General features: G+C 42.1%; 1 protein-coding gene across 3 annotated transcripts in view; it reads left to right on the top strand.

Moving 5' to 3' along the window:
- The window catches only part of LYPD6 (LY6/PLAUR domain containing 6), a 141,824-nt gene extending 132,791 nt beyond the window's left edge, over positions 1 to 9,033 (top strand). For all 3 annotated transcript variants that reach the window (XM_066232837.1, XM_066232839.1, XM_066232838.1), the window contains exons 4-5: positions 3,700 to 3,830; positions 6,110 to 9,033. In XM_066232837.1, the coding sequence (XP_066088934.1) occupies positions 3,700 to 3,830; positions 6,110 to 6,277 (299 nt within the window). In that variant the 3' untranslated portion in view covers positions 6,278 to 9,033. The remainder of the gene's footprint in view (positions 1 to 3,699; positions 3,831 to 6,109) is intronic.
- The last annotated feature ends 5,879 nt before the right edge of the window (positions 9,034 to 14,912 follow it).

Below are 14,912 nucleotides of genomic sequence, written 5' to 3'. Positions count from 1 at the left end.
AGTGAACAGTCCCTGCACCTAGGGACCTGGAGTGAGCCTAGCAGGACCAGAGGGCTGCGTGCGCAGTAAGGAGAGGGGGGTGGCGGGGGTTGCAGAGGCCACCAGCATTTACTTTTCAATATAATTGGTAATACTATGATTAAAGTTATTTTCTTCCCATGAAATTTCTTGCACCTGGTGAATTGTCCTCTAGCATCACTTTGATTAGTTATAAGTGTTTGTAAAGAAACCAAAACTAGCGGAGCCACAGAGAATAGCTGAGTGGCAAGAAGGCCTTTTATCAGAGTTGGTCACTTTTAATGTCTCATTTTAATTCAGATCATTTTATGTATATTTTGTTTTGATATAGCTTCTGTTGTTGGAAACTGAATGTTGGTGAGTAAATGAAAATTTGCATTTAAGCTTTGAATCTTTTTTTAAGTTTCAGAGCTAGTTTAGAGAATTTGTATATATATGTATGAATTGTATGAAAATTCTATTTTGTGTCTTCCAATAGTTGATTAATCTTTCTTACTCAGTTCTCAGTTTACTTGAATGCCTGTGAATCTCACAGTAAAAGAGTTGTGTTTCACAACCTCTGGGAATACCATGCAGTGTAGAATATGAGATTTTTAGAGGCCCAAACTAACTTGGTAGAAATTCAAATCCATCTTTTATCTTTTAGATAAAAGCCTTTGAAATCCTTTTAATGTGAAGTTATCGGCAGGCTTGATTCTCATATAACCTCATTACTAACTCAAGGATTATTCAAAATGCATGGAGAGCAATGCTCTGTGGCAGAAACTCAGGTTTTATCAATTCTACAGCCCAGTGATAAACCACATGTGGTCCACCTAGTTTTCTGACTGGGAAATTCTGCCTGCCCTGCCCCCAACTCCCTTGGAGATCACAGTACAAAATCAAAGCTCTCATAAGTCGTGCACTATAGAAACCTGTTCAACTTTATTTGAACACTTCTCAAACTTATTTAACCACAGAACCATTTCCCTCGTTACCATTTCATAACGTACCTAGGGGTTTTGTAAGATAAGACGTGGAATGGTGACTTGTAGGGGATTGATGCTTCAGATCTGAAGTCTCTCCTTCTAGAAGTAATGGGTGTTCTCAATGTATTCTTATGTTATGGATTGGGCTTGGTGAAGTTTTAGAAAAAAGTCTTATCCAGCTTCATCACTAATCATCCTTCTCCCCCCAGAATTGGCTTATTAGATACCAGGCTTTTGCATACTTTGCTAAAAAAAGGGGTTCATCGTAGTTGTCGTTTCTACATTTATTCAATGAAATAGCTTCCAATTAATAAATTAAAAAAGAGTTTGTTATGGATATAAAATTACGAACAAAAGGTAGTTATATCAGCTTCAACAATTGTTATTCTGAGGCTTGGTTAAAACAAGATAATTCACTACTTGGGGGTCAAGTGTAATTTCCCAAACTGAAACCATGTAAGGATTTACTTACCCCATAAGCCTATGATCTTATCTGCTCAGATTTACATTTGGAGCAATAAAACCTCTGGCAGCTGCTCCTGGTTGTCTGCAGGAAGAAGAGACAGAGATAAGAACATCCCTTTTTTCATTGCTTTCTTGAATATCTGAAGTTGGGGTAGGGGTGGGACAGGTTTGCCTGTCAGGGCTGTAAGTGACCAAGTCTGATACCCAAGAAGTAAACCAGTCCTCTTTGGACGATGTGGGAAATCTCTCAGATCATAGCCTCTATGTTACAACCTATCAAAGGCTTAAGAAAAAAGTCAGGGGAGAGCTGTTACCTCCTCTTCATTGGAAACACAAACCAGTTTTTAAAATATTATTGGCTTTTGACTTTTCTTACGAGCTCATAGGTTGACCTTAGGATCCTGAGCAAGCTAGGGTCTGACTTGTGACCTGATTCTGGCTGAGAAAACTCTGGTCAGGGTGCGGTGTGGCGACAGCATTTGGGGGAGGGCACTGACACAGATTCAGCTCATGTGTACCCCGCCAGGAGTGTAACAACTGGGAAAGTCGCTGCCCCTTAGCAAGACTCAGTTGGAAGGTGCAGATATCTAAGAAGATTATTAACTCCCCAGAATTTTTATGACTCCCAGAATACGTCAGTGTGTGAGCTTATTCTCAGAGCCTAAAATTATTCAGCTCTCTTTGGACATTAATACTTTGGTTAAAAGCTGCCAAAATTACGACAGAATCTGGTGGGAGGAATTTTTATTGCCTAATAAATGATATCATAAAAGATCTTAATTCCGCCCTGGCCGGTTGTCTCAGTGGCAGAGCGTCGGCCTGGCATGCAGGAGTCCCGGGTTCAATTCTCGGCCAGGGCACACAGGAGAAGCGCCCATCTGCTTCTCCACCCCTCCCCCTCTCCTTCCTCTCTGTCTCTCTCTTCCCCTCCCTCAGCCAAGGCTCCATTGGAGCAAAGTTGGCCCAGCGCTGGGATTAGCTCTGTGGCCTCTGCCTCAGGCGCTGGAATGGCTCTGGTTGCAACAGAGGGACGCCCCAGATGGGCAGAGCATCGCCCCCTGGTGGGCAGAGCATCGCCCCCCTGGTGGGCGTGCCGGGTGGATCCTGGTCGGGCGCATGCGGGAGTCTGTCTGGTGCCTCCTTGTTTCCAACTTCAGAAAAATACAAAAAAAAAAAAAAAGGTCATAATTTCGTATCAGCCACTAAATATTCAAAATGTATAAAGTATGCAAAGTGAGGTCCAAGATATAGATGATAAACAGCTCAGTGACATTTCTTAGGAATTACTCATTCTTTTTCAATCTAAAAGTAGAACAGGAACATTCAACTAAATCCCAGGCTTAGAAAGCTGAACACTGCCTGGAGGACTTCAAGAATTACATTGACAAAGCCATTTTTCTTTAGACTTTCAATTACAACTAAAAAATAATCTCCATGGAACTTTGGAAGAAATCTCAAGTTTTCAGACTCCAAATACTTAGATGGACCTCTGAAAACTCAGATCATGATCTTTCTTCATTTACCCTTCTAGAAAGATACTGATATCGTGTTAGGGAGAAACAGTGCTCCTCAATTTTAGGGACACCTTCATTGTTGGGTTAGTTGTCTTCTGTAATGAATTCTAGAATTCTAAGATCCAGCTGTGCTATTAGGCAAGAAGTTCTTTTTCTCTTTCTAAAGTCATTTGTTCCAGATACAATGAACATATTTTAATCTTTCTGTTCTTATTTGGGAAGGGCTATTTCAAACACACACACACACACACACACACACACACACACACACACACACACACACCCCAGCCTCTGCTATAGTCTTTTATCTCCTTAAAGATCTTTTTACCTACTTAACTTCTTGCCTTTTATCCCCTCCTTCTTTGAACCATTGCACCCCTTTATCTTCTGAAAATTGCTAAGGCATCCCTCCAAACTCTCCCCCCCTAAAAATAAAAATTGATCCAGTGGTAAAATTTGTTGAAAGGCAGAGAGAATGATGCCACTAGGCCCCAGTTTATAGGGATTATGATGGGCAGAGACCAACAGTCTTCGAAAGCCCTCCTCCTACCAGGGCTCAGTGGCTCTCCAATGACATCTTTGGGATTGGACATAAATCCAATACAGTGTACATCCCATGTGCTGTTCGATCTTTTTAGCACTTATAATATTGACACTCCTGTTGTATATCTATCTGGCAGGTTGGTTTCACATTTAATGTGTCCATTAAAACATTTTGTTGTTGTTGTTGACAGAGACCAGATACTGCTACACTCAGCACACAATGGAAGTTACCGGAAACAGCGTCTCTGTCACCAAACGCTGCGTTTCCCTGGAAGAGTGCTTGTCCACCGGCTGCAGAGACTCTGAGCATGAAGGCCACAAGGTTGGGGCAACAAAGCGAGGGGCCAGTGCAGTACAGTCAGCCTGCCTCCACGTCAGATGCCTGCCAGTGCTCATGTGCAAATTCTTACTCCCTGTGCAGGCTGGCTTTTGACTGACTCTGTGGCATTATGAGAAAATGCTTCCTTTTCTGTTTTTTCATAAAAAAAAAAAAAGATTTATACCAGTGTAGAGGATAAATTATGTAAACACAACACCAAGAGGGTATTGAAATTTATTGTAAGCCCTTTGTTCACTCAGAAGAAAGCAGTAACACTACGAAAAGGAAGAGCAGCAAGGGACCAGTTATGTCCTCATGGCATAGCACCACAGGTGCACAGCACATCCAGCTGGGCGTGTCAGGCTGTTTGGCTTTGATAACTTTCTGTGAAGCGGGGCTTGGGTCTTCTGTGGGATGCTGATTTGTGGAAGTTACCCCTTGACTCCTGAATCATTTCAGGAGGGGGTTTGCTCACCTGACATTCTGTCTTGCCTGTACTGAGACACTCAGTTTAAAACCGACTTCGCAGGAAGACCGAAGGAGAATGTAGGAAATCAGAGAAAGGCTCCCTGGCTCCCAGTGGAGGGGATACCCCTGGCTTTCCTGCCGGTGTTGAGGGCTGGCTGCACATGTGAGCTTATATTTCAGGCCTTGGCCTTTATTTGGGGTCTGCTCACTTCTCCCCATCAGTCTGCCTTTCTAGGGACTGGCAACAGTGCCCACCCTGATAGCCTGCAATGGTACCATTAGTGGGGGCTGCTGTCTCTCAGGAAGATAGACATCTAATTTTCAAAAGACTTGTCAAATGCACTAGGGATTAAATTTTAAAGTATAATCTTTCTACTTGCCCCTGGCTTGAAATATGCAGGTAAACCCAAGGGTTTTACCTGACCCCTAGCAAGCTGGGCTCAGCTCTCAGGTGTTATGTGGCTATTTTGCCAAGGAGGAAGTTGTAGATCAGAGAAGTGACGTCATATGCTCAGATCATACAACTAGGAAGTGATAGAGTCAGAATTCAAACTCATTCTGACCCCTGGTTTCTCTCTTCAACTTTATAATGTCTTCCTAGCCCACATCAGCGGTGACCAGACCGGAATCTCTGCAGGGCAATGACTGTTTAGGGTATAAACCATCACAGAGTCTTTAGACGCCACTGTGTCTATGAACCACTTGCGGATCTTGTTAACATGCAGATTCTCATTTGCGAAGTTCAGGGCGAGTTTGAGATTGTGCATTCTAACTAGCTCCCAGTTGATGCTGAAACTGGTGGGCTGTACTTAGTGTAGCCATGGCCTAAAATAACCTCTGTCAATAATTCTTTGAATTTATTTCTGTCTTATGATCTACAAGTAAAGCTGGACTAGATGAAAACAGGAATAATTGCATAAATGAAACCCTTCAAACCTTAACTCACCCATGAGAATGGAGAGAATTATGCAGGTTGTCCTAATGAAAGTAAATATCCACATTTAAATCATCTATGTTGGCCTGACCGGGGTGGCACAGTGGATCAAGTATCAGATTGGGACATAGAGGACCCAGGTTTGAAACCCCGAGGTTGCCAGCTTGAGCACGGGCTTACCAGCTTGAGAATGAGGTTGCTGGCTTGAGTGTGAGATCATAGACAAGACCCCATGGTTTCTGGCTTGAGCCCTAAGGTCACTGGCTTGAGCTCAAGGTCACTTGCTCTGCTGGAGTCCCCCCCATCCTGGTCAAGGCACATATAAGAAACAATCAGTGAGCAACTAAAGTGCCACAACGAAGAATTGATGCTTCTCATCTCCCTTCCTGTCTGTCTCTATCAGTCCTTCTCTCTGACTCTCTCTGTCTCTATCAAAAAAAAAAAAAAATCATCCGGGTTGTTGCCACTCCACTTTCACTGTGAATACTTAGCAAGTGAAAGTTGCTCTTTTAACAGTTTCCTCAAGTAGTTAGAAAGAGCCTTTTTGAGAAAGGTAGGATAAATATTATTTATAACCCCCGCTTCAGAGGTGGAATTGCCCAGACCTAGGAAATTTGTGAAACTAATAACCACATGGTGGGGTGTCAAAAGCGGAACTCAGGTCCCTTGAGGCTTCATTGGAGGCTTTCATTTTAACCATGTTGCTTCTAGATGAAATTTCATCCCACCTCCTTAAAGGCAGGGTTGGTGTCTCCTTTGTAGAACAGGTCATTTTTATTTGGGATTTGCCATGAGGGAGTCGGTGCCTTCAAAAATCCCTGTCTCTTCCCAAGTCCTGCCAGCTTCTCCTCACCCTTGTTTTTCTCTTTCTATTTTTCAGGTTTGCACTTCCTGCTGTGAAGGAAATATCTGTAACCTGCCACTCCCCCGCAATGAAACCGAGGCCACGTTTGCCACAACATCACCCATAAATCAGACAAATGGGCGCCCACACTGTGTGTCGGTGATAGTGTCTTGCCTGTGGGTGTGGCTGGGACTCACTTTGTAGCAGCTCAAAGGCACGAAGTGTAGTAGTGATCTGGGGGGTTCTGATGGTCCATAGTAGTGCATGAGTCATTGGTATAGTTACACATGTGAAACCACAGTCCCCGAGGAGGACTTCCTGGCCAAGCATTCCCACTGCCCATGAGGAACAAGCATTGCTTCAGTGTCGTCATTTCAAGTCCAAGACCTCATCAAAGCCAGCCTGCCCCTAAAATAGATCAAATGCTATACCACAAATCTTTGTTTTAACTCCAAGAAACATTTCTGCACTTCTTGAGATCTGGGCTCTTAATTTGGAATACGTGCATGAGCCACAGGAGGGCCTGGGACCAATGGAGATGTCAAGCAACATGAATAGTGTGTTTTTGAGGAGAAAGTTAAAGCACCATTGGTTTAAACTTATGCATGAATTTAGTTATAGCTTTAGAATTTTAAAAGTTTAATTGCAAAATGAATGGAACATTTCCTCAGAGATTCCTTCCAAGTCCTTAGCAAACTAGTGAGCAATTTGTCCAATTTAATTTTTCTAACATTCTTCTCCCAATGGTGGGGATTATATTCCCTCTGCTCTGTGTAGGAGATTAAAAAAAAAAGCCATCATAGAAGTTTGTTGTATGGGGGGAGGAGGGCTGGAGAAGGATTTTTCCTAATTTCATGGAACTAGCAACTCTAAAGTGGCCGCTTGTCCCTTCATACAGTTGGTGAGATTGGCCTTGATTTGGCACTTGTGTTCCATGACATCCTATTCTACCTGGACCAGTGGGTGTGCAAGGAGTCCCACAGCAGGGTAGGGTTATTTTCTCCAGTCCTGGGGTTCTCTTCTGATCGAGCTCATTTAGACAGAGAGAGGATTTCAAAGCGAAAGGAAGGGGAATATGTGGAGGCTGATCCTCGCTCACTCTGAGGGTCCAATGAGTGGCTCAGACAGTTCTTCCTCCATTGGCAATTCATGTGGCTCAAGAACTCTTCCCGTTCTTCCTCTTTCAAATCCTCAGTGATTTCAGGGGGAAGGTTCCACATGAAATTATCTGGACATTAATAGGGAAAGAAAACATAATATTTAAGGATGGTACAGACTAGTAAGGAGACCCAGTGGGATGTTTTCATTTCTTTTAGCTGATTGTTGTTCAAGTAGCAAAAATTTCACCATCCTTCCTATACTTTTGGTACCCCGAGTTGCAATTTTTTCTTCTTCCTTGTAAATCATTTATACAATATTTATTTTTGTATGGCATAACTAGAAACTAAAATATATTGTAAAAGATTCTTTATTCTGAACAAAATGATCAAATCAGATACTTATTTTTCAACAGTGGTAGAGCTTGTAATATATGTGTGTTGAACATTATGTATAATACTTGCACCAGTGTTGAAAAAGTTCCTTATGTTGTGAGCAAGAGTATTGTGTTGGTTTCAAAGTTTTTCTCATGGTTTCCTCAGTGGTGTGGTCTCAGAAGTATTCGGGTGGTCACCATCACTGGTAAGAGTTTCTCTGCAGGGTTATGGGGCATATTTGCATGACATTTGGTGGAGCCACTGCAAATAAAGAAGACAAGTGTTTTCAGGGTCCATCTGCTCTCCACAGGGAAATGTCTCTGGCTCATAAAATGAGGCCTCCTCAGGGACCAAATATGAACTGACAGTGAGTGGTAACTCTGATACACAATAATCTAAATGGCATCAAATGGCCTTAAATCAGTTTGGCAGGCTTATCAATAAATTGCTTATAATTGGGGTGGGAAATTAGAGGGAGAGAGAGAAAGACATTTATGAAGCACCTCTTTTGTGCCACACTATGCTAAGCACTTTACAGAAGTTAGGTCATATAATTCCTACAAGAACCATGTAAGGAAAATTACTAGTGTTTACACTTTAGTAGATGAAGGTACTGAGGCTCTAGGAAGCTCCATAACGTGAAGCCTTTTCCTTCTAATTTAGGTTCTATGGGATGAGGTGGGATTGCAGAAGGAGGGCAGGTGGGATTAGCACCCCCAGAAAAACTACCAGGCCTGACTTCATGGGAATTTGGCTGTTTTATCATGTGAAGTTTGTCTAGTCCTGCCTCTGTAGGGTGTCCTTTGCATGTGTCCCCAGTTGTTTTTTAGTTTGGGAAGTGAAGGTATGGTTTCCTCATTTATTCCTCTTGCTAAAAGAGAGACAGGTTGATCCTACATGTAAAGATGCTATCAGACAATGAAAATTTGATGTTGTACATATCTACAAATACATTTTTATGCATGGTCACTCTCCACGGACACCTTCCAAGTACTGCATGAGAATTCAATAGGAGACCAAGTCCAAATGTTGGTTCTTAATGAGAAAACGGGCACTCCAGAGCCTCCCTGGCTGGTTTGCAGGGACCATATCCACAACAGCATCATCTGCCACTCAGGGGTCACTGTGAACTGCGAACAGATGTGGATATGTACACCCTCTATGCCTGTCAGAACAGCTGGTGTTTTATTCTCTGGAAAGAAAGTGGTCTGCTTGCCATTGCCAGCCTCAGGGAGCCTCGGAAGGGCTGCTTATGTGGAGGGCCCAGGACTGGTCATCCATCCGACTTTTCTACTCCAGTAAGCCTTCCGTTAAATCCCATCACTGGCGACGGCTTGAAGCGCAGAGAGCCGTTCTGTGTATATGAACGTAAGTGCCGCTTATTTATTTTTAGACTCCTCATAGCGTTCATGTCAATATGGGATTAATGCCTAAATTTTGTAAATATTGTACATTTTGTAAATCAATGAATAAAGGTTTTAAGTGTACCTCTCTAGGCTCTTCCCTGCAAATGCCCATGTCAATCAATGGTTCAGGCACTCAGGTTATGTCTGAGACATTGGGTTTGGCCTTAGGGAATTTCCTTCCAGGAGCTCACTTTCTTGTTGAAGGACAGGAAATACATTCGTGAAAAGACACATGACAATACAAATACACTCATGCCAGATGATTCACACAGGCAGGAAGTGCTGCAGAAAATCCAGGAAAGAAAGATTACCAGACTTTTCAGTCAGGACTGCAGTTTCCTCAGAACATTTCTTAAATCAGGAAATATGAAAAGATTGTGTGTACGTGTATCACCCTATTAACTCTTTATTTTTAAATTTTATAAGATTTAAAATCTACTGTTGATGATACAGTAGAAAATACTTTCCCTTGATGGTTTCTTCTGCAGCAGGGAACAAATGTTTGAATAGCATGAATGTCGTTTACATATCTATACATTGAGTTTATTTTTTATAGTAAAATGATAGATATTGAAAGGGACCTTGAAAAACTTTAACTTGTTTGTAATTCCTGCTTTTTCTTTAACACACTATATTTTGAAATTTCCAGGGAAATACAAGTATTCCCCAAGGTTAAAGGATTTCTGTTAGGTTCTAGATCTGTGACATGGTTGGCGCTCTAAATTGTCATACTTACATGCTTACATGAAGATAGCTCTTATCACTAGCCTTCCTGAATAGCTCTGTGTGCTCAATGGAAAGAGCTCAGGTAGACTGTGCTTACAGAAAATCTGATTTTGAAAACATAGACTTACATGGTAAGCCAATTTGAGGGAGGGGTTAAAAGAACCCTTCACTTCATTTTATCTATCTTTTGTTTATTCTTACTTTACCCCACCTCCCCTCATCCTCTTTCCCTCTTGTAATCACCATACTGTTGTCTATATCTATAAGTTCTTTATTTTTTGCTGTTTTCAAAATTTGCTTAATACCTTCAGATCCTTCACTTTATAAAGGTATTTTATACCTCTTTCCTAACATATTTATAAGATGTTATTTACCAACAGTATTTAGAGCATAATAGGTATAAAAAACAGATGTACCTTGGCTACATTATGGGGACTTTTATCTGAAATACCTAAAGCATTTTCACAAATCTTTTTAATAAATTACCTTTAACTTACTTATTAAGAGTGAATTATTGAAAACTCTTAGAGTATCTGTTAAAAATAAACATTTTAATTGGGAGAACTTGGCCTTGGAGATGCAGTCATTTCTCTTGGGATAGGTCTAAGGCATGAGTATGAAGTATCATGGCTTTGGCTTGGAGACTGAATCGACTGGAAAACAGCTGCATATTTAATTTATTTTTTATTTATTTATTTATTTGTGTGTGTGTGACAGAACAGAAAGAGACAGACAGAAGGATAGACAGGGACAGACTGGAAGGGAGAGAGATGAGAAATATCAATTCTTCATTGCGGCACCTTAGCTGTTCATTGATTGCTTTATCATATGTGCCTTGACTAGGGGGCTACAGCAGAGTGAGTGACCCCTTGCTCAAGCCAGCAACCTTAGCTCAAGCTGGTGAGACTTGCAAAAACCAGATGAACCTACGCTCAAGCTAGCGACCTCGGGGTTTTGAACTTGGGTCCCAGTTCGATGCTCTATCTACTGCGCCACCACCTGTTCAGGCTGGGCGCTTATATTTTTTAAATATAAAAATTTCTAGCTTAAATTTGGTATCACAAAATCAGTGGAAATTTCCAAAATGTCTTTCAAATCAAGCCTTCATTTTCAGCAGTTAATCTTTTTAGCTAATTTTAGATTCATGGCTTTTCTCATTAACAAATTACTGTTGTCTTGCTATTCTAATTCCATTGCAATTGCTGGAATTGGATGGGGGTGGGGGGCATCTATGTAAATATATTTTAAGCTGACTAGAGGCCTGAAATCCAAAGGCTGAAAAATGATTTCTGACGGAGACATTTTTATTTTCCTAATAGCAATTCCTGATTCTCATATATGATTTTATTTTTAAAGCACTTTGAGATACATGCTTCAGTTGACCAGCATGACCCCACTTCCAGCTCTCCCAGTTAACTAAAGCTTTGGGATAGTTAAGGGAGGCTACAGTGGTGGTCCAGAACCCTTCGTTTCACACACACTTGTCGCCAGGATGACATGCATGATGGCTCCACCATTCTCTAGAACGTTTACTAAAAAGACATTTCTCAGGTCACAAAATTAGAGATAAATGAGACATCTACTAGACCCCCTTTATTTTATACAAGAGGAAAAGGAACCCACAAAACTCAGACTGTTTGTTTCTGAGAAACCCACATCACTTGTGTTAAAGGAAAAATAAAACATCAAAATGTCCCTTTTTTAATGCTTGAAGTAATTAAGACACAGTTAATAAAAAATAGAGGTCTCTCCTCTTCTTCATGCTCACTGTGGGATGGGCGGTACCGCTAGGACCACCCACCCGGGCAGGGCACAGACGGATCAAGGGAGGGGCAAACAAGAAGCAAGCTAGCCTGTTGAACACTGACCATTTGGTCTAACTTGAAAAAAATATATTCTGAAAATAGTCGTTTTCAGAATCCTATCTTAAGAAAGCAGAATGATTTATGTAAATTGGAGATGACTACTTACTGAGAAATGGCTTTCTCAGATTTTATGACAAGTCCAGTGTCAGAAACCAGCCTCAAAGCCATATCAGGCCTGAAATTGAGACCTTCATTGAAATCTTATGGAGGTGACAGGGATCGTTTTATCAAAGTCAGGAAAGTGTGTATGAAAAGCAACTCTGTTGAGTTTAGGCAAAATGAACAAACTGTCACCAGAATATAGCCATGATACAAAAGATAGTGCTAAAAATAAGTCATCCTCTCAATAAATCCATTCATCATTGAGAAGAATTCAAAGGCGACTTACTGTCTGACTCCTCTTCTCTCTACAGAGAAGTATGACTATTGGAGTCATGAGAATATGCACCCAGAGTCTGAGCACACCCCTCATTTCGTCTGCCTTCTCCCTGGTGTTCTCCCATGGCTACTGGCCCAATTTCAAGGCTGTCCACCGGCTTGGCTTTGCCTCCACCCAGCCTCTCCCACCAATAAAATAGGACTGAGTGAGCACTGGGAGGCACATCCCAGAGTGGTGTGTGAAGATGGGTTGTCTGAGGAGAGGGATCGTGCTTGAAGTGTTCTGCACTGAGGCGCTCTGGGCGAGAAGGTGCTGAGACCTCAGTGGTCTGAAAGAGCATATTTAGGCTCACCCATGACTCAGCCCGGGCTGGCCCTGAGCATGTCAGAACTTGGCTTATCCCCACCTCAGAGTCTTTCTAAACACTCAATGGGTTGGGCCCATCCTTGACTTTAATTAATTAATGACCCTGTGTATGTTTTGCCGCCGACCTAAATACCAAATGTGTTGTGTAGAGACGCACCCTCCTTGATGCAAGATGACCTGCGACCAGCACAAAATGTGTGAATCAGACCTCCCAGAAACTCTTTCGTCAAAGTTAAATACCCTAAAGAATAGAAGAGTCTATTTGTAGTATTATAAATTTAGAAGAGCTTAGGCCAGGCTAGAGTTGAAGCTGTTAAGAACAGCCATCATGAGTATTTAGTCAAATTGGCTCTCCAACTGCCACCTTCATTTTTTATGGAAGGGGACAGTGAGTACCCCTCTTCTTACCTGGCTCCGGTGTGCCAAGCTACTCGGGCAGCCTCCTAGGACCCTGAGTGCACTGCAATCCCCAGGTTCCCTGTTCAGTGAACAGGAAACGAAGTGGACAAATACTGCGTTACTCACAGAAGATGGGAACTCATCCTTTGGTATGCAAAGGTGAACTTGACTTAGCCTGGAAATACAAACTTCTTTTGAGCAGGACTGTGGACACTTTCACTTTGCTCATTTCAGCCTAGTATCTGGGGTACTTTATTCCTAATACTGGACACAAAGGGAATGATATAGTTGGAAGAATAGGGCAAACTTTGGAAGGCCTAAGAGAGCAAGCTGCTTGAAAGGTTGTAGGTCACTGTGGGTAACACACTCTTCCACCTTTGAGAGCCGTGGGGAAAGAGTCAGTGAGAGAGAAGCCGAGGACGCACCACCCACGGCCCCACCAGCTGGAGAACACAGGCCTCCGCAGGAAGGTTCGGGGTGGGTCAGTGGTTGGAGTTCCTGTACGTGAACTAGGCAAGGACCTGTGGCCCGAATTACTGACATCAGCAGAAATTTCACAAAAAAGAAAGTGCAAGAACCCGTTCAAACTCAGACATATGCAAAACTTAAATCCCTCAGACCTGCTGGGAGCAGGAATCCTGGCAGTACCTTCCCCAAGAGTATGGAGTCCGAGGAAGCCAGTGCTTGTGCCCTAACTTGGCACCCTCACTTCTCACTCACAGATTTGCTATCCTGAGACCAAACCCAGCACACCCACATCTCCTAGAGCGCCATAGCAGTGGGTCTCAATGCCAAGTATACATTAGAACCACCTGGGAGGAGCTTTCTAAAAATAATAATGACGGGTACCATGTCCAATAATTCTGATCTAGTCAGTCTGGGTGCTTAAAACACTAGCTAGTTGCCTGACCAGGCGGTGGTGCAGTGGATAGAGCGTTGAATTAGAATGCAGAGGTCCCAGGTTCAAAACCCCGAGATCGCCAGCTTGAGTGTGGACTCATCCGGCTTGAGCAAAAAAAAAAAAGCTCAAGGTCACTGGCTCAAGCAAGGGATTACTCAGTCTGCTGTAGCCCCACAGTCAAGGCACATATGAGAAAGCAATCAATGAACAACTAAGGTGTTGCAACGAAAAACTAATGATTGATGCTTCTCATCTCTCTCTGTTCCTGTCTGTCTGTCCCTGTCTATCTCTCTCTCTGACTCTCTCTCTGTCTCTGTAAAATAAATAAATAAATAAAATTTAAAAAACAAACAAAAAAACAAAACACTAGCTAGTTAATAAACTCCACCTGCCCCAGGTGACTAATGGGCAGCCATTCCCCGACAGACATGAAACTAACCATCCACTCAGGATGACCAATAATAATCACAGAGGCAAACTTCGTGAAGACCAATCTGGAAAAAGAAATCATAGGCAGCAAACTTCAAACCATAGCCATCTACAGCCAAGTAAGAGTGACCTCATTGCTTTCCGAAAAGTTAATGTCTAATAACCTTTGATGCCCATCCCCCCAGCAGCTAGCTCTTTTCACTAGCTGAATACCTGCTCATTTTTTGTCTTGGATTAAATGTATCTTCCTTGGGGAGTCTTTTCTCAATCTTTCACATAAAGTAAGCCCTCCTTCTATTAACTGCTATAGAACTCTAAACTTCTCCCTCATGACACTTTACTCACTTATAATTATTTAATTGGTTATTATTATGACTCTCCACTACATTGTAAGCTCCACAAAGATGAGTAATATCTCCCTTTTAGTCTCTGCTCTATTTCAAGTATCTAGTACACAAAGGACACAAAATAGACATTGATTTAATTTATCAGATCAAACTGATATAATTGGACCTTGCATATAAAATGTCCCTATGGATGTAGTTTCCCCAAAAGACCAATCTTGGCCAAGTTTTTGCATAAGAGTTGGAGGGTTATCCTCCACTAGTGCATCTTGTCCAGGAATGAAACTAACATAGCCCAAAAGGAAGAAGTCATTCACACTTGGTTATTGAGCAACAGATCTAAGAAGTAAGCTGGGGAATTAGAGATCTTGACCGAAAGATCCTTGCCTTACTCATAGAGCCAGCTCAGTCCTCAGCTTCCACCAACACTACGCTTTATCAGTGCCTTGAACTTGGAAATTGCAGGTACTCGGGGCTGGAGGACTTTACAAAGTACTTAGTCCAATCCTTTTTATACCACTGTCCTCAAACCTTCAATTTTTCTCCACA

This window comes from Saccopteryx bilineata, chromosome 5 (genome assembly GCF_036850765.1).
Source record: "Saccopteryx bilineata isolate mSacBil1 chromosome 5, mSacBil1_pri_phased_curated, whole genome shotgun sequence".
Classification (NCBI taxonomy): Eukaryota; Metazoa; Chordata; class Mammalia; order Chiroptera; family Emballonuridae; genus Saccopteryx; species Saccopteryx bilineata.
The sequence above is the reverse complement of the archived record's forward strand: the minus strand, read 5'-3'. Positions and strand labels throughout refer to the sequence as shown.